The sequence below is a fragment of the Apteryx mantelli genome, chromosome Z (genome assembly GCF_036417845.1).
Source record: "Apteryx mantelli isolate bAptMan1 chromosome Z, bAptMan1.hap1, whole genome shotgun sequence".
Lineage (NCBI taxonomy): Eukaryota > Metazoa > Chordata > Aves > Apterygiformes > Apterygidae > Apteryx > Apteryx mantelli.
The window spans coordinates 57,478,931-57,491,040 of NC_090020.1; the positions used below are offsets into that span (position 1 = coordinate 57,478,931).

At 39.0% G+C, this 12,110-nt stretch overlaps 1 protein-coding gene across 2 annotated transcripts in view; it reads right to left on the reverse strand.

The window, feature by feature from the left end:
• Window positions 1-4,875, reverse strand: part of ATG10 (autophagy related 10) — an 88,430-nt gene extending 83,555 nt beyond the window's left edge. Inside the window, exons 1-2 of one of the 2 annotated variants that reach the window (XM_067316180.1) lie at window positions 4,793-4,875; window positions 2,854-2,979 (exon numbers count right to left, since the gene is read on the reverse strand). In XM_067316180.1, the coding sequence (XP_067172281.1) occupies window positions 2,854-2,979 (126 nt within the window). In that variant the 5' untranslated portion in view covers window positions 4,793-4,875. Of the gene's footprint in view, window positions 1-2,853; window positions 2,980-4,792 lie in introns of those variants that run through there. The other variant, XM_067316181.1, reaches the window with a different exon arrangement.
• Between the last annotated feature and the right edge of the window lie 7,235 nt (window positions 4,876-12,110).

The following is a 12,110-nucleotide window of genomic DNA, read 5'->3' on the forward strand; positions in this document are numbered from 1 at the left end:
TTCTGCTTGGGCCATGTGAGCTTATGCCACAAGAGCCAGCTCAGCAAAAAAAAAAAAAAAAAAAGTATCATTTCATCATTTAAGTTTAATTTCTACAGAAAACATAAGAATACAGTCCTACAAGTCTAGTTTACTTGTGTGGTCTTACTGCTATCAATGGGTCTATTCATGTGAGTATGGAATGAGGAATGGGATCCAAGTGAATTACATCAGGAAAATTAAGAGTGCCCTAAACTACTCATAGCACACATATTGTTAAAAAAAAAGAAAAAAAAAATGAGATATCTTGTTAAAGAAAAGTTCTCTTCCCAGATTATATAGCATAAATGGATGTTCTCAATGGCCAGGTTTTTAATCACACACTGAAATCACAGAGTTGCCAACTTGGCCCACTAAAAAAAACCTCTCAATATTTCTTATAGAGAGAACAAAAATCTACCTCATTTTGCTATTTCCAGCAAAGCTTCCTACTTCACAGAAAGTTCAAGCTTTGACCCATGTATTGAACTCCCAATAGAGGCTCATAGCATCTTTCTTTGCTGAATAAATCCCTCATAAATATAGCCTTGGACTGAAATCTAAAGTTTCAAATGGTTGCCTGTAAGAAAGGGTGCATTGTAACACTTGGCTAATATTTTCAGTGTTTTAAAAATCCAGATGTGTTCTAAACAGAATTTATCTACAATCAAGCTCCTACTTCTTACTGAAATTCAGTTTTATCTGTGATGAAAGGGTTACAAATACCAATGTATAATTACTTATGTAAAAGTGATATCATATATTTTCTCTGGGACTTCTTGCATTTCTAAATGTTACAAGGATGATTTTTCTCCCCAAAATTCATGAAAGAATGGGAATTGAGCCATTAAAATAAAAAAAATTTAGCAACATGAATTCTGTAAATGGAAGAAATAAAAAGTAAATAATGAGTATATATCCCAAACCATTCATTGTTGAAAACTGATATGAGAGGCAAGAGAATATAAGAAAAACTATGTTGCCCACCCAGCAAAAAAAAAGTTTGGGAAAAAGAAATCCTAAAACAGATAGCAAATAACAGAAGCATTCAAAATAGAAAAAGTAACAACAGAAATATTTTGAACACTTGCTAGAGAAAAAATATAAATGATGTAGCCATATTCTACAATTATTATGAAATTTTCATTTCAGGAGTGGTTAAGCAGGGCAGTAACATGAAGTGGCTATCATTAGATATTCTTAAATCAGCACATAAAAACGCTGATTTTCTTTTAAGTCTTTGAGCACTGTGGAAGTTTCAGAGAACTTGGAAGAATGCCAGCATGTACCAATATATCTTATATCTTTAAAACATACATACTGGATATGTTGAGTGACTATATGCATATTAGCTTGACATCATCCCAAGCAAAATAACAGAAGATTTGATATAGAATTCAGTAAATGAAAAACTGAAGCCAGTAAATGTAATTATTTTTAATAAAAATAGATCTTGTCAAGGTAAAAAGACATGTTTGGTTGATAAAGATAAAAGCGGTGACAGTATATGCATAGAATTCCATAAGGCAACTGTAGATTCCACAAGCAGAAATTAAAAAATTAAAACAATCCAAAACTAACGTGACACACACTAAAAAGATGAAAAAATGGTTAATTCACAGATCTCAAATGTAACTTAAAAATGGAGAATCATCATAAAAGAAGTGATTCTAATGGGGTCCTGTGGGATTAGTTTGGCCCCACGCTATTTAAAATTTTGATTAATGACCTAGAAACAATATGTAATTATTATTGGTGAGGTTTGAAAATGATGGGGAAGCAGTAAATAATGAGGATTGATCACTAATACAGAGAGATTTTACTGGGTGCTGTAAGTAAGCAAATAACATGCATTTTAATACAAAATACAAAGTCACACATCTAGAACAAAGACTGTAGGATGAAGGATTCAGTCCTTAGGCACAAACCCCTGCAAAGGTTTATGGGTAATTGGCTATATAGGAGCTCACCATATGCTATTTAAGCTTAAAGGGTTAAAGTGATCCTTAGGTATATAACCAAAGAAACTTGGTAGGAATAGGAAGGTTGTAATATCTGAATTTAGCAGTGATACAACATCCACTGTCTCGTTCTGTCCAGAGTTGAAGAAGGATGTTGATATACTGGAAAGGATTCAAAAGAGATCCACAAGAATGATTAAAGGATTGGAAAACATGCCAAATAGTCAAGGAGCTCAATATGTTTTGCTTAACAAGGTTAAGGGGTGAATTGATTCCAATCTAAAAGTACTGAAACAAGGAGAACTCTGATAAAAGAAGGGTCCTCAGCCTAGCAGACAATGTACAAGTTCTGATGGCTGGAAGTTGAAGCTAGACAGTTCAGATCAGAAGTAGCTTTTTTTTTAATTGTAAACATAGTCAACCATTAGAATGGCTTGCTAAGAGTTGTGTGATTGTTTCCCCATCACTGGGAGTTTTGAGTGCTTTTTCTACTTTGAATGCTTCTGTTATTTGTCCTCTAATAAATATTCCTTAAAAGGTAAGTTCTGATCAGAACAGAAATTCTTCAGGATAATTCTACCCCTTCATTATGTAAAAAGTTGCACCACACCATCACAGCAGTTGTTTCTGGATTCATGAACTATTAATCTATTTAATAGATGTAGTGGCCTACGTCCTCAGCTAAATCACCTTTGCAGTTTCTTGTTCTTGGACCAGCTGTGTAAAATGCCATTTTTTTCATGTGATGTAAACCACCCTAAAGGATGTTCTAATTTGTGAAGGTTGCCAACAGCTCAAAAAGGCCAGCAAGTGTAACTAAAAATTAAGAAGAGGATTAGGTAGGAACTATCTACCGATACTTTGATTATTTTACCTTGCTAGTTCTCCACTCCCAACCATCTCCTATTTTCTGTGAATGTTTAATAAATTCTTCACAGTACTGCTTGAATTTTTTTTCTTCCAAAAAGAAGTCCTCTTCACCAGCCACACTAAAGGACATCTGCAGAACAAACTAAGTGTTAGTATTGACAGATGAAATAAACACTAAAAATTCACTGATTCATAGCAATTGAATAATAAAATAACAAAACAATGGAAAAACTGTGTTTCTTAAACTAAAACAAAGGTGTGTTTCTTCAACTACAGTAGGGCAGGGACCTCTTGAGACTGTCTAGTCCAAACTGCCCCGCTTAAAGTAGGATCACCTAGAGCAGGTTTCTCAAGACCATGTCCAGTCGGGTCTTGGTATCTCCAAGGATGGAGACCCCACAGCCTCCATGGACAACCTCTTCCAATGTTCAATCATCTTCACCATAAAGAAGTTCTTTCCTGTCTAACACACTGATAACATCCTCCTGAGCCTTTTCTTATCCAGGCTGAACGATCTCAACTCTCAGCCTCTCCTTATACATCAATCAGATGCTCCAGTCCCTTAATCGTCTTCATAGCCCTTCACTGGACTCACTCCAGTATGTCCATGTCTTTCTTGCACTGGGGAGCCCCGAACTGGACACAGTACTCCAGATGTGGTCTACATTCCCTTATGAGTCTGGTCCAACTAGCAAACAGAAAAGCTGAATCCAGCTCGTGGGCTAAGTCCATGTGTGGCCTGCCATCTCTTCCCTGGGGATCAGAATGGCTCCACAAAGAACATGCGGAGGCCTAACATCTCTGGTGTCTGAGTCCACGCAAGGGCAGCGAGAGTCCCACTGAAGCAACTCTTCCTGCTTATACAAGCAGTACAGGTCCTGACGGCCCAACATTGTGGCTTTAGGGGGCTATAGGATAGTGTGCTTCAAATGAGCCCCTTCCTCACCCCTTGTATGCTTCTCAGCTCTGGCCTTAAGGATCATTTAAAAACTACCTCAGAAAACCTGCCCCATTTCCCCCTTTTTTTTTTCTCTCTCCTTTCAAAGAGGATGTATTACAAATGTGGCTGTTTCGATTCTTTTATAGACACCAGGTATTATTGCAGCACCATAGAGAAATATTTAGCAGGAATTACAACCACTCCACACCTTGTTTTAGCAAGAAATCAGAGGGCCACAACACCTTATGCAGTGTTCATTACTTTTCAGTATTTGGCCCTAAATTGCAACATCTTCCTGTATGCCCATGACATAAATTATCTATATAGCACTTCAAAATACATTATTTCAACTACTGTTAACCCAAGCCCCTGTTAATCTGTTACCTGGGTGTCGAGAATGAGGAATTATGGAAAACAGACACCATAAATATGTCTGCAATTCCTGAATTTCCCAGTCCAGATGATGAATTGCAAAACTGCAATAAGTATAGCACATGCAAAGACACTGTAGTTCTCACATATGTTTTAAATAGAGCTATGTGTTTTAGGAAATTAGCAGATGTAAAGAGATAGCAGACTGCTGGCAACCGAGCAGTGTGCCTCCCTCCCTCTCTTAAACCGTCATGGAAAGAATAAATAGCAGAAACAAACAGATCGGTGCCACTGAGCTAATGGGCTCGGAGGCACCCGGACATCATGGGTGTCATGGGTGAGCGCACAGGCGTCGGCGCGGGGGGACAAGCGCACAGCCCCCGTCTTCCCGGCCGGGCCCGGAGGCGAGGGTGGGGGGCTCGCCTCCTCCTCGCCCGCCGGCCTCCCCGCGGCCAGCGCGGCCCCGCACGGCCCGGCCCACTGTGCCGGGCGCCCGACGCGGCCCCAGGGCTCCGGGGCGCCGCGGGGGCCCCAGAGCAACGGCCGCCCCGGGGCGGCGAGGCGGCAACGGGCGAGCGCGGCGTGGGGGGGAGCGGGAGGGAGTGCCCCGCAGTGCCGGCCAGCCACATACCGTGCTGCCCTCCTCCTCCTCCTCCTCCTCCCGCCGGCTCCAGGTGGGGGCACCCGGCCGTCCCCACCCCTCCCGCTCGCCGGGAGGCGCCAGGGCCGCGGGCCGCCTGCTGCGCCTGCGCGCGCTGCGGAGAGCCGCCGCGCCCCGCGGAAAGCGGGGGAAGGGCGAGGAGGATGCGCGCGCATGCGCGGGCGGCGGGGGGGCGGGGGGCTTCCCGCAACGTAACGGTCCCAGCGCGGTAACCGTCGTGCTGAGGGGGTTCGCAGCCGCCCGCAAGGCCGTGGCGGAGAGGCTCCAGGCTGGCCTGTTACCGTCTCCCCGGTGGCAGTCCCACCTTCCCACCCCCCTTTCAGAGAGGGCTTACCAGTGCCTGGCGGCCGGTGCCTCCCCTCCACACCCGGGCCGGTGCTCGCCGCGGGCAGCCGTGGGGCGCTGGACTGCCGGCCCTGGGCCATGAGTTCGTGGCCGTGGCAGCCTGGGCGCAGGCTCTGCCCCTGCGGTGCTGGCATGGCCCCGGGGGGCAAAGGAGACAGTTTGCCTGGTTGTGCTGCCCTGAAAGGCTGGTCTGGTTTGAGGCAAGCTGCCATAAGAGCAGGAAGGAGAGATTTACTCCTGATACCTCCTCTGCAGCTTCTGAGCCCCTTGGTCTCAGTAAGTGGTGGTGCTGCTCTCTGGTCCTCACTCTCATATCCTGCCTGGGCACCTCAGAGGGTCTGTGGGCCTAATGCTCAAGTCCATGTGAGGAAGGCACTGAAATACTTCTTAATTGCATTATTTTTAAAGAAAAGAGCTTTTTAAAAGGCAGGTGTGGAATCTGAATACCTTTTTCAGTCTGCAGACTCCACAGAGGAAGTTCAAGCTCCCCCACATCAGGTTATAACTTTCAAGCTGCTACCAGGCACCATAGACAGGAAACAGTGACCTAGAGGTGAAATGTTGTGTATTTGATTACCAATCCGCTCCATCCTCCAGCCCTTCATATTTATGGGGCTTTGGTGTATGAGACTATATAACAGACATTAGAGTTTTCGGCAGACACTTTAGTACCCAACAGGCCTCTGGACGGCCTTCCTTTCTCTCCTCTATCTCCTCTCTCTGCTCCCTCCACCCTGAAAAAAGAAGAGATGCTAGAGCTAGATAAATTTAGTTCAGGTTGGCCTTATTCCAGAAGCTCAACAATGCCAGTTTTATCTGAATGTTTCTAATTAGTTTTGCAGACTTAATCTCTGTTCTCTCCCTACAATATAAATATATAATGATATATTATGACTTTTCTCTGATGAAAACAAGGAGGGGCGAACATGGAATTAAAATGGCCAGATCACCTGAGCGCTATTGTATAACATAACATGGTGGTTAAGTAGGAAATGGTTATACAGTTTTCTGGATGAAGATAACCATTTTTTGTTTTTGTTTTTGTTTTTAAAGAAATGTGGGATCTCACCCAAACTGGAATCCTGAGCTATTTCCAGGAGATACCTTATGTAGATTTCAGTATTCATTTTGGTACTTAGCTGTGTTGTCTGTTTTAAATTGCTTTTAGTTATGTGTATTTGCTAGGTGCACAGAGCCTTTGTGCTAGGCAAATGCTAGAGAAATTATTTTTAAAATTACAAGTCTATTAAACCAAACATTTCTCTGTAGTAAGTTCTTGTCCAGCATAACTAAGCTATCCAAACAGTAGTACATACAGAATGCACAGTATTTTAATAGACATAAGCAGAATGTAAAGTGTTGGCTTTACAAATTTAGCTGAAAACAGTATCATTTTACAGAGTTTTATAACTATTACAGAAAAAGTAAACAAGTTGTCCCATCAGCTTTGGAAACCATACTGTTCAGTGTAAAGCCTGCATATGCAAATGATTCTTTGCTCTTGCTAGTTATATTATAAAGTTCTCCAACTGTGCAGTTCCTCATTTGCTTGTAATTTGCTGGGTGTGGAGACCTCACAAGGGCCAAAGATTTTTGCTGGAATATTCTTGAGGTAAACCATTCGTCATGTTCTTAAAATTCCATTTTCTAGATTTTGTTTGTTGATAGTCTTGTTCTTCAAACACAGACCATTATTCATATTTATATTATCTTCACAGGTATTCATGAAAAATGAAATGTTCCATATAAATCGCTCATTTTCAACATTAGCTTTATACAAGCAGTTTTGTTTCAGAAAAGTATTATTCTAGAGAATGATTGTGTGATAAGCTTTGAGCAGATTACTGTAACTCCATATATTATTATTTTGACTCTATATATTATTTTGGAAAGCTGTAGCATAGTTTGGGTATAGCACAACTTACAATTGTGATGCTATAGTCATTTAATTTTCATGAGAATTATTTACATTGTTCTTGACTGTTTCTTTTAATTGTTGGGTTTGGGAAATTTGGTAAGAAAACACAATGTTGTCATCCAACACTGAATTTTGAAGGAAGATTTTACTTTGTAGAATATATTCTGTAAGCCATTTTTGCTAATAGAAAATGCCTGTGTTATTGAAAAGATGTAGCATAATATGCATTGCCTTGGAAGCTAGAGCTGAATTCTAATTTTAGCTTTGCTACTGTCTTTTTGGATTTTCTTAAGCAAGAATCATATATTTAAGACATAACTGATTTTAAAAATGGCTGATAGAATCCTGATTTTGCATTAAAGTTAGTAAACGTGTTGCCATGAATAGATGATTGCAGAAGACTAAGCCATAGTTTCCATATATTCAGATCCACTTACATTATTTAAGTTGTGAGTATACAGCCCTGTAAAAATCAAGGACATCCAGTAACTGGCAAGTGAACACCAGTTGTCATATTTTTGTGAACACAGGCTTTAGCCATACCATTTCTGTATCTCAATCTATAAAAAACAGGCAATATTATATATGTACCTTACACCGAACATACACAATGGTAACTAATTATGTATTGTTAAAAATATTAAACAGTTGACCTTTCAGGACTTGCTGGCTTCCTCATGACAAACATAACTAACTATTCATGTTACAGAAGTGAAGGTCTAAGATGCTTAATTCTGAAAAGCTGTTACTATCCATACATTATTGCAAACAGTATCAGTGCAGTACTATATACCTTCAAGTAGACAAGATACTGTACCTACTAGAGGTAGATTCAATCTTGAAGCTATTGACAAATTTGGGCTGTTAGTTTCATGCCTCTCTGCCCATTTCCCTTTTTGTCAGTTTTCAGAGCAGATCTGACTCATGGCGTATTCTTACAGCATCTGGTACCAGTTGGGTCACCTGCAGTATTCTAGCCAGGGCATTTCAGTAAGGTGTAGTGAGTGTCTCTTTATGAAGGGAAAGACCTTTGACCTAGTTTAAAATTACTTAAAAACAGGCCCCAACATGGGTGTTTTTCTCTTTCCTTTCCTTCTCTTGTCTGTGCTCTGTCTGAATAAATGCCCCGGGTTCCTATCTTGTCTCTGCCCTACAAAAGCATTAATAATCCTGTTCCTTGTGTCACTACATAGATGTTGATATACTTGCAACAAATACAGATAATAGCACATCAGACATTTTGTTCTAAAATAATGATAATTCTTGAGAGTAAAATGCAGTCATAATAGGAGCTTTGTTAGTTGTGACTTTCAGAATTAAATTGAACAAAGATCATGGAGAACAATCCTTCATCAGCCAGGAGGTGGACTGAATGATCTCTAAAAGGTTTTTTTCATCTCTTCTTCCTATTATTCACTCCCAAGAAAAACAACTTCTTTCAAAACCCACTGATCTGTCAAGCAATTCAGGCAACACTCTACTATAACGCTCTCTGAAGAAAAAAGGTAACATTGCAGTTCTGGAACTGATGGAATTAACATGACGTAAATTCAGTTTCACAAATCCTCCTTAATATGATGCAGATCCTGAGCAATTCACAGTGTTTCTAATGCTATTTCTTCCACTTCGGGTTTCTGATTACTTTTGATTTCTGATGCTGCACAATGTTGCAAAATAAGAAGAGAGAATAATCTATTATTGCTAGTACCTGACTCAGAGGAAGAGTACCAGAGTGTTTCAAAGTGTTACAACAAAGGAATATTGCTAGTCAAGCCAAATAAAAACTAATGGAATAGCCAAAGCAAAATGCTCTTGCTTATGTCTCATGAGGCTATCAGACAGCATACTTAAAACCAACGTATCATTTGTGCTATAGCAAATTCTTTCTTCATTTGCTGTAGTAATGTGCTCACAGGAGCAAATGTACCATATTTACAATTTAAGAGGGATTACATATATGGGCAATATCTGCAACAATGAAATGCTGGACTTCATTCTAGTTGAAACTGGTATTAGCAAACACCCATCATGGCTGATTGCTCAATTTAAATCTCTTCATTGATTGTCATTAAATTAATAGAGCTTGCAGAGATTTTGTACCAATAATACATAACAAGAATTTAAAATAGTATATTCTACATTCTTCTGTTTAGTTTGTTCATCAGACTTCATAGTTGAAATTCTCTCTGATAGAGCTTGGTGGATAGAGGGTTACTGTTTCAAAATTGTTAATGGAGACGCAAACCTTATTTTCCAAAAATAACAACACTCATTCATACAGTGCTCTTATGAAGTAGACCTGTAGTGTTATTTTCCTTCTGATAGTAGAAAAAGAGGAATTAAGTAACTTGTTGAAGGCTGTGATGACTCAGTGTTAGGATGGCGAATGGAATTAAATTTTCTAGATCCATGGTCTCTTCCTTCAACATGTGGTTGAAGGCTTTTGGCTACTGTGATTGTTCTGAGAGAAAATTCAAAGGAAACAAACTGAGAGGCATATTAACAGCATACATTTTTCATGGGTATTTTTATCCCACTGCAGCAGCTACCAACCAGCACTGAAGAAAGTATTAGTATAATGCAGCAATTCTTGCATTCTTCTGTTTTGGGCAATTTTTCTACTTTTTTCTATTTATTTTACTCTAAAATTTTAATCATTCTTTCAGCTTTCAGATTTTTTCCATTTGTTTCACGTTCTCTTTTTGTCACCATTCTTCATGTTCCATTCTTGTTTTATTTCATTTTTTCCTATTACACCAACATGTATTGAAAACAATTTGAGACAGGCTGTTTGTGAAATACTCATGTCATTAATATAAGATAATAGCAGCTGAAGGCCTCAAAAGTGATGCTGCTAGGCAGGGAAATTGGATTTGGTGGACTTTGAGAATAATGAAGAGGACTAAGTGATGGAGAAAGATAAATACACAGAGTATAATTTTCTAAATTAATTTTGATTAATCTGCTTGCAACTTCATTGGAAAATCAGCATTAAAATATCTGTAGACAATGGAGCAAAGGTCATTACAATGGAGGATTATATGAAAGTACCATAAAAGAATACTGTTAGGCTTTATAGTAAATACGTATGTTAGTCATAAATAAACAAGATACCACCTGTCTGTTTTATTTAACAAGCAGAACTATGCTATCACCATCAGTTTTACTAAAATCAGCAAATCAGAAATTAGCTCAAAGTACAACAATATCTGACATTTCAAGATGCTAGCTAGATGAGAACTATGAGTCATTTTACATACATAAGGTAAATATAACTTGGTTATTATAAATTCTAACCCAATGTTAAAACTCCAGATTAAATTATTCCAAAGACCTAGTTTATCTGGTGCAGCTCTGCAGGTCCACGTATAAAAATCTCATCTCAAAGTTAACAGTGAAGTGAGTCAAGAATGACAGCTATTGATGCTGAGAAAAGAGATTTTTATTCCTGATTCTTACAAAATATTATGAACCCAAAATGATATGGTGTAACATGCAAAGATATTTTTTGAGAACATTTTCCTCAAAGGATAGATACAAAGGTCAAGAGTGAAGCTGGCTGGATAGGAAATGTCAGGCTAGAGCAGACCAATTATCAGCTACGTCATCTAGAGGAAGACACTGAGCTTTACTAGAAGGTTTACTGTAGAAGTTAAAAACTATTATTTGAGACTGACAGAATTAAAGTATAGGAGGGAATCTCTTCATAACTGAAGCATGAAGAACAGCAGGCATTTTTTTGTAAAATAATTCAACAGAAGATGCTGTCCTAAACTAAAAAAAAAGCTTACACCTTCCACTGTCACTTTCTGCAGAGAAAGATATGTGAAGAAATTGTCCATTTGAAAGCCAAATTAAAAGTAATACAAGTAGTAGCAGGCATCATATAATGCTACTGACCATTGATCAAAAAATGCAGATAAATTTCTATGATTACAAGGTTGGTACTTCTGAACAAATGAATAGTAACTAGAATTCAAATTCCACCAAAATGGGACATTACTTTAACAAATCCATTAACAATACCTTACTTTAAACAAATGGTGTTTTTCAATAAAACAGTAGTAGAAGTATTGTAATATATCAAAATATAACACCCAATCTTATTTATTAATATATTCTGTTTTGGCATCTCTTTTGGACCAATCTGACTAATATGCAGCCATTAGAGAATTGTGATGTTGGAAAGGACATCAAGAGATCATCTGTCTGTCATAACAAATTGCAGACTGCAGATACACACCCTCATCCAGGAATGTTTACATCATTAACCTTTTTGTACTGCATTCTTAATAAATTTAGTTGAGGTACAAACCAAAACATACTCCAAATCCTACCTGTGACACAAAATGCATGATGAACCAGGACATTAGCCTTACCTGTACTGACAGTGCAGCTAAGTGAAAGAAAACACAGGAGGGACTAAGCCACCTTTCCTCATTTCAGGCTCTCTAGGAGAAAAATTTCCCCTCACAGTTTTTTTTAAGTTATGCTGACTGAAGTAATCCCTTCAAGGCTGTTTTCCAATCTGTATCAAACCCTTTTCCTGCCTTAAACACCATCTAATCATTTAACATACAGCTGACTACCTCACTCGAGGAACCCCTTGAGAAAAGTCTGACTTAAAGTGTATCTTTCTATATCTATATGTAGTTCAGTGCATGTTGTATCCCAGCAAGTTTGACTTAGGTACGTTATGCATGTTACAACATTGTATACACACAGCATCCTACACACCAGGGATGTATTTGATCTATATGTTTGATTTTAGGATTTCTAGAGATCATCCTAGGTGTCCTTTCAGGAATTAGCTTGCTTTTTTGGTTTTGATTTTTGAAAAACCTGTCTTTCCCTTTATGGTCCCAAAAGGGGAAATAAATGACTTTCAGAGAAAAATGCTTTTGTAGCTGAGCATGGTCCCAAATATTTCTGGAGGTACTAAGGGACCATAGATGCCCCTACTCTGTCCTCCTGGAACAGTTGTCAGCCAAGAGTGATATGCTCTGATTCAAGAAAGGCTTGGTA